An 18,968-nucleotide genomic window follows, 5' to 3' on the forward strand; every position below is an offset into this window, starting at 1 on the left:
TACTTATCGACTTTCTTTCACTCCTTTCCGGGAGCAGCCGGAGAGGACCATCTTCTCTCTGCTTTAGGGGACGGGCCAGACTATAGCCAGCATTAGGCCCCACCCCTTTACAGGAGGCACAGAGAAGGCGGGGCTACATGATGCGATTCACGTAATTAAGCCCCATACTCTCCCTACGGACCCGCAAATTTCACGGAAAATCTCCCCATCCTGCCCACTTCACTAGGAAGAGGGTGGGATGCAGGAGATCTGCCTACTATTCTGGGGGTGCGGAAGGTTCTTGAAAAATCGGGGGCCTCCTGGGACTCCCGGGAAATTAAGCAAGTTTGCTTGCATGTCATGTTGTCTGCTGCTCCTTCCCCTGGCATTTTTAGAGGACATCCTTTCTGCACATGTGCAAAATAGATTTACTCTTCTCCTTTGGGCCCATGAGCAGTGAAGTAGCCGTTTATGACTGTCTACAACACTGTAGAGTTTGCACTCGAGAAAGCTATGTGAATGGGATGGGGTGAGAGGGGATGGGATTAGGCAGAGTGGGGGTGGCTGAGGTGACTCATCAGATGCTGGTTCCATTTACTAGTATTGTGCATATAAATGTATTTAAAATGTGGAATTGAAAGGGCAACTCCAGCCAAAGATAATAAATTATTTAAAGTAATAAATATTAAATTGTATTTTGATACCAGATCCACCTAGCTATAATAGTTCCACTTATCTCTGCCCTGTACTAGAAACAAGCGAATTGGTTATTTTTTCCATTACTCTAACAAAAAACAAGCTCAGCTGTAAAAGTAGACATCATGGATATGAGGGGTTATTACAAACAGCAGACCTATGGGTGGATCCTGCAAATAAAACATCCAAGGTGGGAATACTTTCATTTTTTTATAGTATTTGAAAAAAAGAATCTTGAAGGATTCTTTAATTAGGGTATTAAAAGCATCATTTTAAATTATTGTGGGGGAGATCAAAAACAATAATTGGCAATTTTATGACTTGACTTTTTGTGTTACAGTGTTGTAATCCATACACACAAGTCATAGTAAAATAATTCCCTTATTACTTGTGTAGCTGTGATAGATCCATATATAGTGCTACAGTATCTATGATGGTCTGTACACCTTTCATTAGTTCTGATTCTGACCTCCTAGGTACTGTAAAAATCTGTGTGAGTCTTTAAGGCCACCAACATCAAAGTGATTGGGGTGGATGTATATATATATGTATCACCAGCATGCATAACAAGAGACTACCCAGGGCAATATATTTGTTACTGAACTTCTTTATTGAAAGGCTTACAGTGAACAATATTTATTGTGGAGGTAACATTAATCAGATACATTTTACTGTAGGTATATGCAGATAATAGTATATAAATGGGTGGGAATGTTTGTAACAAGCGTTGGGGAACTGGGCAGGTGGGTGATGTCTTCCTCAACTTGATTGAAATGATATTTTCAGCTGGTAAATAATATTCTCCATCAATGAAGATCAGTACAAAGGTGTTTCTTCAGGAGGTCAATGCCTACATTCCAGTAACACAGTTTGTATATTTAAAAATACCTGTGATCATCCAAAATCAGACATATGACCATGCAAGACCACAATAGTACCATATGGGACTGTATTATTGCTACAGCTCAGATAGAATTCTTTCCTGCCTAATGGACACTTCTTATTTTTATGAACCAGCCATCAACCAGGACATTTACCAGAACATTTTTTGATCTATGCACATGGATACAGGAAATGGGCTAAGTAGGAACCAATGAGGAGTTACCAGCTATGCCACTAATTTATGAAGAGCTCTCCTGATTTCATTATTGCGTAGACTATATACAAAAGGATTTATCATGGGGATCACTGTTGTATACAGCACACTCATGATCTCCTCTAGATTATTGTATTGTTCTGATGGTGGCATCAGGTATACAAACATGCAGTTAGCATAGTAGATAATCATGACAGTGAGATGGGATGAGCAGGTGGAAAAAGATTTTCTTCTTCCATCCCTTGATTTTATATTCAATATAACAGTGACAATTTTTTTGTATGACATCACATTGATGAGGAATGGACAAAGGCCAAATAACACTACGCTAACATACATGACAATATAAATCATTTTTGAACCAGAACAGGAGATATTAATCAGAGCTTTAATATCACAAAAGAACTGATGTATGGTGACAGAATGACAGAAGGACATTTTAAGAACTAAAACTACCCACAACATTGAGTTTAAACATGCACATAGCCAGATCATCATCACAAGCAGAATACAGATCTTCTTGCTCAGTATCTGGTGGTAGTGTAAAGGGTGACAGATTGCAATGTATCGGTCATACCCCATCACAAATAAAAGTGTAACCTCTGTTGTGGCGGCTATAACAAAAAAGTTCATCTGAGTTAAACATTGTGTGAAAGATACTGTGTTATTCTGAGATTGCAACATGTCCAGCAGTTTGGGGACAGTAACTGTTGTGTAACATATGTCTACAAGGGACAAGTTACAAAGAAACAGATACATGGGAGTGTGTAAACTTGAGACCAAACATATAACTGTAATTATAGCTGTATTCACCAGGAGTCCACACAGATATATCAGTAAAAAAACACTGAAAATGAGGGGATCATCACCGGATTTCATTAAAAAAAATGGCAAAATCTGGAATTTTATAACAGAAGTGTGGTTCTCCATGAGATTCTGTCACCAATCTGCAAGACAATAATTATAATAAATACATATATAATAAGTTATAACTTACAGTAGTGCTCAATCACCAAATGTAAAAATACGGTATATATTTACAGGATATTTTCAGACCCCCCATGTTTTGGTTTTGGTTAAACCATCCTAAAGTGTTTTGGTTCAGATTCGAATTTGGTTTTTGGATTTGTTTAAAATTTATAAAAATCACTAAAAACAACTAAAATCATGTAATTTGGACCAGTTTACATGCAATCCAAAACCAAAATTTGTTTTTTACATCTGAGTTCTGAACTTACAGCAGACCTAAGCTGGGACTCTGTTCTACTTGGAACCACAAAAGTGATCCGAGCCGAGAGTTGGTTCAGCTTGAATCCCCTCAGTTAAGTTGTGTTCATTTATCAGGAAAACCATACTGCACATCTCTAATTTTTACATATATTCATGTCACTTGCATTATTTTAATTTTCCACAGAGCTGTATAAAACTAGATAAACTTGACATTTGTCATTGTAATGTGCCTAGCTGACTCATAATGAATGAATTAGACAAATTAGGGAAATCTTATAGAATGCAAAATATGTCTTTCAAACTGAATTTCTTTTAGAAAAGGTGCATATTTTTTGGTCTGCTAGTAAATTATGCATATAAGTAAATGCATTGAAGCAATGAGATTATATTCTATAATACACATGTATCAGGGGGTAGAGGAAATAACTGGATTTGATATCCATGATACATTACTGAAATGTATCCGCTCTGTTACCTGGGTGCAAACATGAAATCCTGACACTGTGCTACCCAAGTGCAATCCTCATTTCTTTTCACTCTGCTACATGAATACAATTCTAAGCTCCTGCTACTACTTGATTGCAATCCTGAGTTCCATGACACTCTACTATTTGAGTTAAAATTTAAAACTCTGCAGCCTTTTAATACTTTTATGTCTTTTTTTTATTAACCCAAACAGATGTGCTGTATTATAGGTTGTTATTGCAATTGGCTTAACATTTAATTTTTTATCACTACTTCAGGGCAAAAATATGAATTATATTAACAATGAGATATATTTCTGAGCTAACTTTAAAATGTTGTCATTTCTAATTTATTCTGTAAATGTTAAATCTGCAAAATGTATATATTGAAATAAATATATTGATCATTTCTTATTAATATGTAAATTAAATTCTGACTATGTTCAAACATATTGGACAGAAAATGTGCTGGGACACAGGAATAAAACACAACCTTAATATCAGCGCTTGTTCACACAGATGTTGAAAAACAACACTGGTAAAAACAGGGAAATAGTTTGTCCATACCATTAAGGGAGTTTGTGAAGTATAATGTGTCACAAGTCTTCCCTGCAGCACAGTGTACTAAGGGCCTGATTCAGAGCCGGACGCTCTCACCAGAGTGCTCGCACTGAATCAGGGCCCTCCTCCAAGAAAATGGAGCGTCCTCCTGGACGCTCGTATAGCTGTGGGTGACCACCCACAGCTATAGCGTGCGTCCATGATGATGGTCGCGATGGTCAAAGACCATCGCGACCATCGGGCTTGCAACGAGACCCTGCGGTAGGGTCTCGCAGCCGCAAGCCCAGGAGTGATTTTGGCTCTATCAGAGCCAAAATCACTCCAACTGACGTCACTAGTGATGTCAGTGGGGCCGGACCAAGACAGTAGGCTTTCCCATGGGAACGCCTCCATCTGGCAGGCACGCCCACCAAAGGGGGCATGCTGTCAATCAACATCGACAGCATGCCCTCTTTGGTGCGAGACCCGGAGCGATGGAGAGCCCGTCGCTCGCCGGGTCTCGCTCATGCGCACGATGGAGCTCCCTCCATCGTGCGCATGCGCAGTGGGGGAACATCGACCCGCTTGCGAGCATACTGCCGCTCACGAGCGGGTCTGAATGACCCCCTATATTCTTCATGAGCTCTCCTACAGGACTTCATTGCCTTTAACTGAGCATTAACACTGCAGACATTGTTGAATTTGATATTAAATTAAGTAAATGTAACCCTTGCTAGAAAATGTGTGTGTGTCTGCAGGACTATTTGCTTGGATTATTTACTTGAATTTCAGCATCATAGTACATTTATTAGGCTTCAGAATGCACATTAGAGACTTAAACAACAGGTGAGTGTGTAAAAGTACATTTTAGCTTTTTCTTCTCTTACAAAGAATAATGTTACAGTGCTGGTGTAATTTAGCTATAGATGATTTCAGACTCATTGGTATACAATTACATTGACCAGGAATAAATCATGGATAGACTACACATTAGCATTCAAAAGTATGCTCTCATTATAATCATATTATAGTACTATCCAACATTCATATTTCTAACAAAAAAGTGAGTCTTTTTAGTTTCCTTACAAAATGTTTCCCTACAAATCCTTGCTAAAACACATCAGATGTTTAAATTTTATGACAAATATTATCTAATACCTTCCTGTATGTCTGATAAGGTACAGTGTGTGTTCTATTACATAATGACAAGCCCAATAGTGCTCTCTCATTATATTTGGTACACCTACTATGGGAGTAAGGTAGTTGTGTTTAAAAACTGATAAATACATGAGGATGCAATTACATTCACAGGATGGAAGATAAATATAGTGATCATATAGACCAGCAGTAAATGTAGTCTATGTTGCTGAATCTACAATTTGTAAGGATTTGAGAATTTGTTCATTATTCTTCTGTCCTCTCTCATTTAGTCAAACATCTTGGAGGCATCTATGTATAGTATAAAAACAGGATGTGATGACAATAAATCAAAAAAGAAAGAAAACAACAAAACAAACACGTAAATGATTAAAGTAATTATGTATACACTTTTTGAAAATACCATTCACAAATAAACATATCCCCAAGTTTAGCATTGCTGGTGACCTTCACCTTTCCTGAACCTGAGAGACAGCTGCTGCTGAATCACCACCATTGTATCAGTTGATGTTAGATGACACAGAGAAGGAATAACATGTGCTGGGAGAATGCTGGATTATATACTAGAGAAGGAGTCATTTGCCTGAGAGAACACTAGATTATACACTAGAAAGGGAAGCATGGTGAGATGGGGTAATAGGACTTGGTTGCACATATTGGAATGTGATGCATATCTACATATATTGCAGTTTTAAAATAACCCTTACTGCATAAGAAGCTTTACCATATTAGTTTTATAGCCATAATATTTGACCTATTAATTCAAAGATATACACTTTCTGAACTACCCCAAAAATAAATAAATTTTTACTTATAATCAGACAGTGTAAGTGACACTTTGCTGACATAAAGTACATACACAATGTTAAAACTGTTCTATACAAAGTATATAAAGACATTTTGGCGTCAACTAATATTCTAGCCACTGTACGAAGTACATGGTACTGTGCTGATACTGTCAGCTACAAATGCCCTAAGTAATATTCCTCATGTCTTCAAGTCTATCTGTGAAATAAATATATAAAAGTTCTGTTGTGTAAATCACTGTGTAATAGATTACATACCATAGAACATGTCTTGTCCCAGCCCTTGTTTCATGTTGGACACAGTTTTTATATATAAGATGTTATATTCTCTTTATATAGTATGTTGATGAAAGACCTCCAGGGGAAAATAAAATGTTATGTAATTATATTGTTGCAGCAAACTGCTCTGGGATATTTATTCACTCACCTGCATTTAAAAAGTAAACTTTTTCATTTGATTACTATATGCTTACAGAGTTCTGAGATTTATATATTAAATCATTTTACATACTTTCACAAATTGTACTTTTCCATGTTGGATCAACTTGTATTCTAATTTTACTGTCCATTTTACATTTGAAATACAGAAAACAAATAAAATACAAAATATTGTACAATTCATGTCTGATTTCTTTACTGTCTATGTCCTCTACTACCCAAGTGCAAACCTCAGTTTCTGGCACTCTGCCACTTGAGTGAACTCCTGAGTCCCTGCATTATTTGAGTGCAATCCAAAATTCCATGATACTCTGCTACCCAAGTGCAATCCCTGACTTTGTTACTCTACTGTACATGTGCTTCTTGCACTCTGCAACTTGAGTAACATGTTCAATCTTAAATTCCTTACATTCTGTTACCTGAGTACAATCCTAAATTTTTGACACTCTGCTACCCAATTGCAAATAGGAGTCCACAGGGACAGATTGGGATATTCTCCCTCCTACTCCCCTCTCATCCCACTACTGTGTCTCTCTCTTCCCTCCTGTCTTCCACTTTTCCCACTCTTGCTCTCCTGCCCCTCTATGTCTGTGTCTGTTTCCATTCTGAATTTTTTCCCTGCTAATGTTTTGTGATGGAGAACATTGAAGTGATTGTATGTTATTTATTGTGAGTGCCAGTGTGTGTGTGTGATGGTAACATTGTGGATGTTTCTGTGGTACATAGCTTGAGTGATAGTTTGACTAGCAGGAATACTACAATTGCTGAGTGTAGGGACATTGAGGGTCAGTGTGTGTGATACAAAGGTGAATGTGACTAAGTGACAAGACTATGATGCTCAAAGTACAGTAAGTGACAGGCAGTACTAGTGGCAGGAATATGGAGAATGAGTGACAGGAATGGTAAGGACACACAATGTGAGTTACAGGGGGGTAAAGGCAGGGTTGCAACTAGATCCCCTTCAGCTAAAGGTCCCTAACATCATCATTTGCTTTCCAAATGTACATATATTGGGAATAGTAACATGTGGTGAGCGAAGCAAGCCGCCATGCCAAAAGCCTGGCGAGTGAAGCAAGCCTGCGAGGGTACAAGTTTCTACTGTTGGTGGCCAGATATTACATTTGAGACAAAATAACAGTGCTTTCAGGGCATGGAACCTCACTTCTGCCCTCACTCAATATCACGTCTGGGTCCATTAGCTCAAGGTGATCCAGGCTCAACCGTGAAGGCAGGGACAGTGAGGGGGAGTTACAGGTAGAGTGTGGGCATGGACAGTGAGAAGTAGTTACAGGGAGGGTGAGGGCAGGCACACTGAGTGGGAGTTACAGGGAGGATGAAGGCAGAGACATATATATATTTGTCTTTTCAGGCCATTCTAGCTGTAATGGCACTAGAAGTCCCTGCACACCCAGTTGCTAAAGCATTCTGGGACTTGTAGTTTCATGACAATTGGACAGCCAGTTAGTGATTTAGTTGCACTAAAGACCACTGGACTTCTTACCTTTCCATGTAGAGCTCCAGGGCATGCTGTTATAGTGCAGCCACCACAGGGTCCAGGATCACTGCATGTTTACTGTGGTGGCAGTATGCAGACAGCACTGGACCACTGGGAAGTGGAGCTGAGGAGCATAAGGAGGCACCCTGCCCCTGGCAAAATCTGCCACCATGACTGTGGTCACTGTGAGTGACCCACTCCTGAGTCCTTACCAGCATCGGCATTGCCTGCACTATTAAAGGGTGGCCTTGTGCACAAACAGACCACCCCTTGGTTTCTCCAGGCCCTGCTAGCAGTTGGTTCTCTGGTTTGAGCACAAGCTACATGCACTGAGACCACTTTTCCTGTCCTGTCCTGTCTAACAGCACCCTGAAATGCCCACTAGCAAGAGCAGATGACAGCTTCCTGTTTGCGTTCCACAGTGTAGTGCAAATCCAGGAAGTACAACAGCCGGCACTGGCATACATAGAAATTAGCCTGTTCCAGTAGCCAGTGTCAGCTGGCTTGGCAGGCAGTGTAATCTGGCCAGGCAGCAGGCTGCATTGTACTGGCCCAGCATGAACTTTCCCGCTGTCGCAATGGCCCAATCCATCCCCTTGGAGTTCCTGCCCCTCTACTACCCAAATGCAATTCTGAATTGCATGATATTCTGATACTATTGTGCTACTGTATCTTGAATACCAGAAATTTTATTAACCATCTGCAATCTTGAGTTCCTTAAACTTCACTACACAAGTACAAAAACTCAGTTCCTCCCATTCTGCTACCCCAAGTGCATTTCTGTATTACATGACCCTTTGCTACCCAAGTGCAATCATAACACTGAAGTATCCATATTCTCCTGAAACTGTGCTTCTTGTTTACTATCTGGAGTACTTAAATTTGGCAATACATGTGCAATTCTAGGTTCTTGCAACTGTGCTATCAAAAAACAATATACATTTAGGAGAGAGATGAAAAAGAGAGGGGGGGGGGAATTCACTGCACAGGTAAAGATGCCACCATGTCAATCGAAAGCAACAAACCTAGCAGAATATGTTGTCTCCACATATCTCCTGTTAATAACAAAATAGAAAATGTATGACGGAATTGTGGTTGTGCTGCTCAGAGTAAATGACAATAGTTGCAAAAAAGGGACAAAGGTCAAAAAGACCAAACAAAGCCTTTATGTGGAGCACTCTTATAGCCAAACAATATCAGGTATCTACATAAAATATAACTTTTATTGCTTCAAAATTTAATAAAATCGACTCACAAAACAAACACTAAAGAATTATATAGGAAGGGTTAAAGGTGTAGGTAATGTAAGGGAATACAAGGGAGCATCCCTCTGGGGGTGGCAAAATATAACAAAAATATATAACAAAATATAAAAACAATAATGTGTCACATGATTGTATTGTGTATATATGATTGGCATAAATAAATGTGTTTTTTTAAAATCAATTAAATTGTGTGCATTCCATATTGTGATCCACACATTTTTCAGCTTAGCACGCTAGTTTGCCCAAGATTCTAGTTCTTATATCTGATTTAATATGTGTAAGTAAGGGAAACTTTATTGAAACTTATTGGGCTGTATCAGAGTGCAATACATCTATACACAATTTGTGCATGTGACCCCTCAGATTATTATGTTATTTACTTATTACCAGTGCTATCCATTCACACACACTTGGTTTTATTTTATACTAATGTATTTTTCTTTCCTTATTTAAGGGGATGTCCCTAATTTGCCCTCTACAGGTTTGTCCTCAAAGACCGAGCCTCAATATACCATGCAGTGCACGATGCATATAGTGAGTGAGGGGTACTTAGCAGTATAGCAACTTTATTACTTGTATGTGGGTCTTAGTCAGAATCGGATGCAACAAATCTGCATCATGAGACTGCACTGATTAACTAGATATGCAACACTTGTATAAATTGTGTGCGACTGAGCTGAATCTGAACATGCAGAACATGAAAGAAAGACATGGCCAAGGCTGGATTAAGCTTTCGCGGGGCCTGTGGCAATAAAGACAGAGGGACCTGACCCATCTTGTCAGCACCGCTCCCATGCTGTGCCACTGTGTGTTTGAGTCCACACTGCACACCCTGCACCAATATAATATTATACTTACCTCTCTAGAGTCCTGCATAAGCCGATGCTAAAGACAGAAATCCCACTGAGATATGCGCATTAACAATAGAGGAGTTTCTGGGAGCACCATGTTCCCAGAGACCTGCGTGGGAGCAGTAGACTCTGGCACAAAGCAGGGGCTACTGTGTTGTCAGAGAGGAGGGGGCCAACACAGAGGCTGCACATGGCCTCCTACTCTCTTAAACTGCCCCTGGTAGTAAGTACCTTTGTGGGGCCCATAGTTATATTTTGAAGGGGTTCCCTCAACGTGCACACACTTTCCCTCTATCCAGTAAAGAATAAAGAAAACAGCATTTCCTTGTACCCACATCCACTTGTCATTGCTTCCATGTGACAAGATGCCTTACAGTGTTTAGGGGCACAAGCATTAGTAAAACAAAAATGTAAATTTTGTACAAAGGGATATGAGGTATCACTTCTTTTGGCACTGTATATGGTATTATAAATTTAATAATAATATAATAAGATAAATACTTTTTTTGTCATAGTAAAAAAACAACAAAATTACAAAAACCAGGTAACCACATACGCATCACAGCATGGAGAATTCTCATTAGTTAAAATCGCCAGTCAGGTTCAACCTAACAAATTTTGGGGATGAAGTCAGCATCCTGGCGTGCGGCATGCCGACGGTCTAAATACCGGCCCAAAATACTGACAGGTCAGGATCCTGGCACCAGTATCCTGACAGTTGACATCACAAAGGTAAGTATCGGGGTTAGGGTTAGGCATTAGGGGGTTAGGCAGCGGGGAGGGGGTGTTAGGTTTAGGGTGCAGGGACAAGGATGTAAGGTTTAGGCACTAGTGAGGGGTGGTTAGGTTTAGGCACCGGGGTTAGGGTAGGGGTTAGGGTAGGGGTAGGGAACATACGTACTATGCATTCCTATGGGTGTTGGGATTCTGTCTGTCTGGATGCCATTTTACCATCAAAACTGTGCTTCTGGTGTATCAAATCTAAAACTTTGTGGTATAGGAATAGTTTCTTTACATCAATTATTGGTGTTGGGTAAGAAATCCTGGCTGTTGGTATTCTGCTGTTCAATCTATTATGATACTATTTCCTTTATATAAACAGTTTTTAATATACAATTCCTCAGTAGATGGCAACTCACTGCCAATAATACTTTCAGCCATTTTAATGACTCGCTCTAACAACATGCAATCTGCTTTAGTACTATTCTTGTACCATTCCGGTATACAATAGGATAGCACACTCTCAATAATGCAGCGGTAAAAATTCACAAAATTTAAAAAAGATTCACTGCCTGTAATCTCCTCAAAAAATATAGACGTTGTTGCACTTTCTTTATCATGGCCACAACATTAGAATATCTGGATAAATTGTCAAAGATTATAATACCCAATAATTTAAAAACTTTTACCCTCTCCACCTCCACGTTGTCAATAGTGAGTTGCAATATCCATCATCCACCTAAATCAATAATTATTTATTTAGTTTATTTCAAATTTAAAACCAAACAATTTTCCTTTCTCCAATTAATCAAATGCTCCACCTCACTATGATATGCCGGCTCATCCCCGTCAGAGATGAGACCTACTATTGCCTTATCTTCCTCGAAATTAAAAATAGAATTCGAATCAAACAAAAGGACGCAGTCATAAGTGAAAAGGGAAAATAAAAGAAGGCTTAAAATGCACCCCTGAGGGGTACCAGTGCTAATCCTAATGACAGATGACCTCATGTTACCCAATTTATCCTGTTGTGGTCTATTTATTAAAAAATCTAAAATCCAATTACATAAGGTAACTGAAAATCCCAGGTTCAGTAGTTTACTTATTAATGCAGTTAGGAGGATGGTCTTAAACACTGAGCTAAAATCAATGAATAGAACTCTAACATACATATTTGGCTTCCCCAAATTACTGAGGGAAGAATGTTCCACAGAAATCAGAGCATCCTCGGTTGATTTATATAGGCAAATTGATGATTATCAAAGCCAGCAGGCAATTGATATTTCATATGAGTCAAACCAATTTCTCAAAATATTTCGTAATCAGCAGGGTCAACTAAATTGGTCTAAAATCATTTAGACCCATAACCTTAGAGTTCTTAGGGAACAGAATCACCAATGTATTCTTAAAACAATCAGGAACAATGCAATATCCCAAAGATTAAAATAAAATCAAAGATCTGTGAAATTTCACTAGCACAAACTTTTAACACCTTCCCTGGATTATCGTCAGGAGCAGGCGATTTTCCAGTACTAACACCAAGTAGGCTATTCCTAACCTTGCACACCGATAGTACCAATGCACGATCATCATCTGAGTGAGGCAATTTAACAACAGTGTAGCTATTCTCCCTGTCAAAACGGGCATAAAAATTGCTTAGCTCTTCAACTAATTTAACATCTACAGTATATGTCCAGAGGAAGGGAATTTACAGTAGCTTTATAATCGGATAAAACTATGGATTCCCTTCCATATGCTCCTAGAGTCCAAGTCATTAACAAATTTAGACTCAATTTTTGCTGAGTACTCCCTTTTAGCCTTCTGATAAAGCAGAAACATACCTTGCTTAGTTATGCTAGTGAAAAGAATATTAAATGAACTTTAAGGATGAATTGCCCTTGTATACATATAAAAAATATAAATTTACCAGTAACATTTCTTTTCTAATAAAAATGTTAGTGCAAGATAAAAATATCTTTCTAGTCATTTTATTAGTTTAATTAATACTTAATAAAGTATTAACATACGGTGCTTTAAAAGATTGATGATGAAATATGTTTTTTTAACTGATGTTTTATGTGAATAATGATATTACTTATGATTAACAGTAAATTAATTATGGCGAAGAATGTGTTAATAAAAAAGTAGGTATTGGAAAAATATAGAAATAAAGGAATCAAGAGTTTTTAGAAAGATATTTAAAATGGCTGCTACAGACATTTTAAAGATGCATCTGAAGCTAATTTTTATTAAACATACAAGAATAAATTACAAATATTGAACTAATAGCACATAATTATGTTTTATGATTTAGAATGTGACAGCAAAATAATGAGAAATAAGAATACAGCACTTTTCCTTACAACAAGAAACATGTTATATAAATTTATTATTTTTGAAAACTTTCATTAACCTTGGATTAAAGTAAATATTATGATGAAGATAAAGAAAAAACTAAAGAAATAACAAAATGTTTATAAATTAAATTCATAATAGTGATGCACAGTTTTATTGTTTCAAATTGTAAAGTGCAACGGAATATGCAGTTCTATATAAGAAACTGTTAATAAATAAACAAAATAAATTTGTAAAAACTAATATCAATGTAGAAAAGTTTATTTGTAATAACTAACAAATAAAAATATAATAGCGAATCCTAAAATGGACTTTGTGCACTCACTACGTATTTTGTTCTGATATAGTTTCAGATAAGAAATACACATGCGGAGATGACTTTGACTTATGGATAGCATCCAAATACTCAAGTGACCTTGGCTAAGTAACATTGCATGTAATTACTGACCAATGATGATTGCTAGGTGAAGCCAAGGCCACCAAGATGGAGAATGCATCCAATCAAGTTCTGGATATTCCACTCTAATGATTAATACTTAAAAGTAACATCATGTTTATGTAAATTAATAGAGTTAGAGAAAAGTATAAATAGTTTAACTAAAGGCTGTTATGGAGGACTGGGGATCAAAGCTGTAGGATGTCATGTTGCTGCACGTAACAATAAATGTTTTCTTTGCATTATCTTGTAATTATAGTTTACTTATTTTCTGTTCATGAATTGTTAAGTATAACTACAATTTTTATTATTATCTAATTCATGACAGGACATTGAATAATTGAAACAATATATTTTAATTCTGTTTCTTTAAATGCCTATCTTACTCTTGTAACCATCATATGAATGTGTGAGTGTATGTGATTGGATCAGACTTTACAGGATCTGTATTATAAGGCTATATTCACAAAGCCAGTATCTGTTGAGATTCTGAATTCAAGTATCACTTCTAGTTAACGCTTGAAGGAGGAATAAATAGTTCCAAGTCCCAAGTAAAAAACACTTTAAGGCCGTAGACAGCAGTGTATGAAACACATGTGAGAGAATAAGGTGGTTATTAGAAATAATAAATTCTCATAAAAAGGGACCTTATCATTTTGCAGACAATTCATTTTGTAGAAGTATCTGACACATATGTTGAGGGTGACTTGCCAATACTACTCCATGTTAAGGCCTAGATGAACTAAAAAATTGGCAATTATGAGGGCCATAGATGTGGTGGTTGGCCAAGTAAAAATTGTGCATCAGATAAAAGACACATCATGATTACTTCTCTTCGATATCGGAAGAAGTTCAGCAGTGCCATCAGCTCAGAACTGGTATAAACCAGTAAGACCCAAGTACACCCATCTATTGTTCAGAGAAGTCTGTCCAGAAGTTGTCTTTATAAAAGAATTGTGGCCAATAAGTAATACTATTCCTTTGATAATGAAACAAGGCCAAGCGACTCAACTATTCATGAAAACATACAAACTGGGTTGCAGAAAAATGGCAGCAGGTGCTCTGGTTTGATGAGTCAAAATCATGGACAAAGTGATCCGGCCATGCACAGAGTGAACCATCCATGTGTGTATCTCATGCATCACATTCACAGTCTTGCTTCTTGTGGTACAAGTGCAGTCTACTGTTTATTGCATTAAGCATCAGCTGTAAGACTTGCATTTGAATCACAATCAGGCCAACTTTCAATTTATGTCATTATACACAATACAGTATACCTGAGAAGTACAGTACTTGTGTAGTAGGGACCTTCCACTCTATCAAAAGAGGGTGCTGGTAGCTAAATAAACACTTCTATACAATAGAGATATGTGCATTCGGATTGCTGAAATCAGAAAACACCTGAACTTGGGCTTTCTGAGGGGATTCGAGTCCCAACTCGGGTCTTTCTGCCTAGTTCGGATCTCAAAACGAGGGAAAACTTAATTTTCCTGTGAAAGTTGGATCACATGTGTTTTGAATTGCATATAAGAGTCCCCCCTTGTGATCAGGCACCATTTCACACAGGAGAATATAGAGGAAGGGTGTTCATAGAAAAACACCAATAAGATGTCATTAGATTGCTATAGTAAGTAGGAAGGGTGACTGCACTGACTTTTGTATGTGTGCTTGTCAGAAACACTAGCTAGTAACTGCAATCCAGTGCTCTGCAAAGAGTGGTGCTGTAAACAGGCTCATGAGTATGATTGTTAAAAAGTGAACTTGTACTCTTTTCCATAAGGATATCTATCTAGTATCTATCTACATACCAGTATATTAATTTTTTTGTCACTTTGTACTGTATATAGTCAGAGACACAGTGATTTCAAGATTATTTGACATAAAATACTGTTTTGTTTTTTTAAAAATCCTTTTTTTCCCTGTTGTCTATAAAAACATGCTGTCTTTTCTAATTCAATTTAAACAATTATACAAACATATACCAATGCATTTAAAAAATGTAATGAGACAATTTCAAACTTGACATAAACTCAGCTGATAAAAATGAGAACCATGTTGAAGCATGACTCCATTTTGTTGTTCAAATGCTAGAAGAAAAGCCAGAATATATGAATTGTTTTCCCTGCAAGAGGGCCTCACCTTTCAGTTAGGAATTTGTTCATATAGCATAATTAATTTTAGCTAGTTAAAACGGCAAATATATAAGTTTATACTAGATAGGAAATAGGAAAAATGAAGACTTATATCTGCAGGTGTCTCTATATGCAGTATATCTTGTTTTCAATGTTGAATACATAAGCTATTTAGACAATGGACAATAACCATTTGTAAGTTTTATTGTAGAAAATCCTAGTTATTTTACTTAGTGCAATATTGCCCTCTGCTGTTTGTGCTAATGTGCTTTTGATATATTACAGTATGTTTGAGAATTATTAATTCATATGCAAAATCTAATCAGATAATCTTATGTTAGCACATGTGCAGTGTGATTTTTCTTTGCCCTTATGCAAATCAGAGTGCTCTAAAAATAGTTTGTTCAGAATAAAATCAGAATGGTATTGGTAATCTGTTTTTATGTACTTTCCCTCTCTGGCTGATATCGGTGCATGCTTAAGTGTGTCTGAAGACTGACAACTTGTTCTGAACTCAAGGAGCAAAGGGGTTAAAACGGCTCCACACTTTATCAAAACATTGGAGTCTCCCGACTGTTAAAAGTTACTTAATGAGTGGATTTGTTTTAGAAAAAGTGCTGAACTCTGCAAGACCCATATATGGTTTATATATATATATATATATATATATATATATATATATATATATAGTGGTGCTTGAAAGTTTGTGATCCCTTCAGAATTTTCTATATTTGTGCTGCAATTTAGCCTAAAACTAATTTTGCCACTCACAGATATATGATATTGGATAAAGAAGTGTGCACATCTAATTTTTATTGTCTCATTTGTTTGATTTGGTACTCTTTATCTACTTTAGGACATGTGTGAAAAGCTGAGGTAGTTTCAGGCCAAATTTCAGCCAAAATACAGATAATTCTGAAGGGTTCACACACTTTCAAGCACCACTGTGTGTATGTGTATATATATATATATATATATATATATATATATAAATATATATACAGTTAGGTGCATAAATATTGGGACATTGACAGGTTTTTCATATTTTGGCCTCTATTCACCACCACAATGGCTTTGAAATGAAACACACAAGATGTGCTTTAACTGCAGACTTTCAGATTTAATTTAAGGGTAATTACATCCAAATCAGGTGAACGGTGTAGGAATTACAACGGTTTCTATATGTGCCTCCCACTTTTTAAGGGAACAAAAGTAATGGGACTATCAACTCAAAAGCTATTTCATGGACAGGTTTGGGCTATTCCCTCATTATTTCATTATCAATTAAGCAGGTAAAAGGTCTGGACTTGATTCTAGGTGTGACATTTGCATTTGGAATCAGTTGCTGTTGACTCTCAATATGAGATCCAAAGAGCTGTCACTATCAGTGAAGCAAGCCATCATTAGGCTGAAAAATCAAAACAAACCCATCAGAGAGATAGCAAAAACATTAGGTGTGGCCAAATCAACTGTTTTGAACATTCTTAAAAAGAAAGAACGCACTGGAGAGCTCAGCAACACCAAAAGACCTGGAAGACCACGGTAAACAACTGTGGTGGATGACAGAAGAATGATTTCCCTGGTGAAGAAAAACCCCTTCACAACAGTTGGACAAATCATGAACACTCTCCAGGAGGTAGGTGTATATGTGTCAAAGTCAACAATCAAGAGAAGACTTCACAAGAGTGAATATAGAGGGTTCACCACAAGAGCCACAAAAACAGGAAGACCAGATTAAAGTTTGCCAAACAACATCTAAAAAAGCCATTACAGTTCTGGAACAACATCCTATGGACAGATGAGACAAAGATCAACTTGTACCAGAGTGATGGGAAGAGAAGAGTATGGAGAAGGAAAGGAACTGCTCATGATCCAAAACATACCACCTCATCAGTGAAGCATGGTGGTGGTAGTGTCATGGCTTGGGCATGTATGGCTGCCAATGGAACTGGTTCTCTTGTATTTATTGATGATGTAACTGCTGACAAAAGCAGCAGAATGAATTCTGAAGTGTTTCAGGCAATATTATATGCTCATATTCAGTCAAATGCTTCAGAACTCATTAAACAGTGCTTCACAGTGCAGATGGACAATGACCCAAAGCATACTGCAAAAGCAACCAAAGAGTTTTTTAAGGCTAAAAAGTGTTATGTTATGCAATGGCCAAGTCAATCCCCTGACCTGAATCCGATTGAGCATGCATTTCAGTTGATGAAGACAAAACTGAAGGGAAAATGCCCCAAGAACAAGCAGGAACTGAAGACATTTGCAGTAGAGGCCTGGCAGACCATCACCAGGGATGAAACCCAGCGTCTGGTGATGTCTATGCGTTCCAGACTTCAGGCTGTAATTGCCTGCAAAAGATTTGCAACAAAGTATTAAAAAGTGAATGTTAGATTTAGGATTGTTTAGTTTGTCCCATTACTTTTGGCCCCTTAAAAAGTGTGAGGCACATATAGAAACCGTTGTAATTCCTACACTGTTCATCTGATTTGGATGTAATTACCCTCAAATTCAATATGAAAGTCTGCAGTTAAAGCACATCTTGTTTGTTTCATTTCAAAGCCATTGTGGTGGTGAATAGAGGCCAAAATCTGAAAATTCTGTCAATCTCCCAATATTTATGGACCTGACTGTATATATTCTAAACCAACTTTGAAATGTAACCATTATTAATTTAATCTGTAAATGTTAAATTTAGAAAATGTATATATTGGAATTAATTTATTAATTGTTTCTGTTAACATGTTTTGTAATTCAATTATTCTGATTATGCTCAAACATATTGACCCTACAATGTGCTAGTATACAGGAGAAAACACATGCTTTATATTGGCACTTGTACTGTACACACGGACATTGAAAAACAACATTGGTTAAAGCATGGATAAATCCTAGTAGTTTGTCCTCACTTTTAAATGAGTTTGCGAAGACTAATATGTCTCAAACATAGTGTACTATGTTCTTATTGAGCTCTCCTACAGAACTTTTCACAGCACTGAGGTGGTGGGTTCAATTCCCACCACGGCCCTCACTGTGCAGAGTTTGTATATTCTCCCTGTGCTTGCGTGGGTTTCCTCCGGGTACTCCGGTTTCCTCCCACACTCCAAAAATATACTGGTAGGTTAATTGGCTCCCAACAAAAAAATTAACCCTAGTGTGTATGTGTGTGTGCGCATGTGATAGGGAATATAGATTGTAAGCTCCACTGGGGCAGGGACTGATGTGAATGGTCAACTATTCTCTGTAAAGCGCTGCGGAATATGTGTGCACTATATAAATAACTGATAATAAATAAATAAATAAA

The 18,968-nt window shown here is 37.4% G+C and overlaps 1 protein-coding gene across 1 annotated transcript; it reads right to left on the minus strand.

The window, feature by feature from the left end:
- Positions 1 to 1,783: 1,783 nt before the first annotated feature.
- LOC148535006 (olfactory receptor 1-like) lies at positions 1,784 to 2,701 on the minus strand. Its single transcript, XM_088464901.1, has one exon. It carries the CDS (start codon positions 2,699 to 2,701, stop codon positions 1,784 to 1,786), a length of 918 nt encoding a protein of 305 aa, XP_088321027.1.
- Between the last annotated feature and the right edge of the window lie 16,267 nt (positions 2,702 to 18,968).

The sequence above is a fragment of the Taudactylus pleione genome, unplaced genomic scaffold (genome assembly GCF_031769625.1).
Source record: "Taudactylus pleione unplaced genomic scaffold, aTauple2 ptg000061l, whole genome shotgun sequence".
NCBI lineage: Eukaryota > Metazoa > Chordata > Amphibia > Anura > Myobatrachidae > Taudactylus > Taudactylus pleione.

Coding starts and splice junctions, on each gene's coding strand:
- LOC148535006 (XM_088464901.1), bottom strand. CDS start 2,701: ATGGAGAACCACACTTCTGTTATAAAATTCCAGATTTTGCCATTTTTT.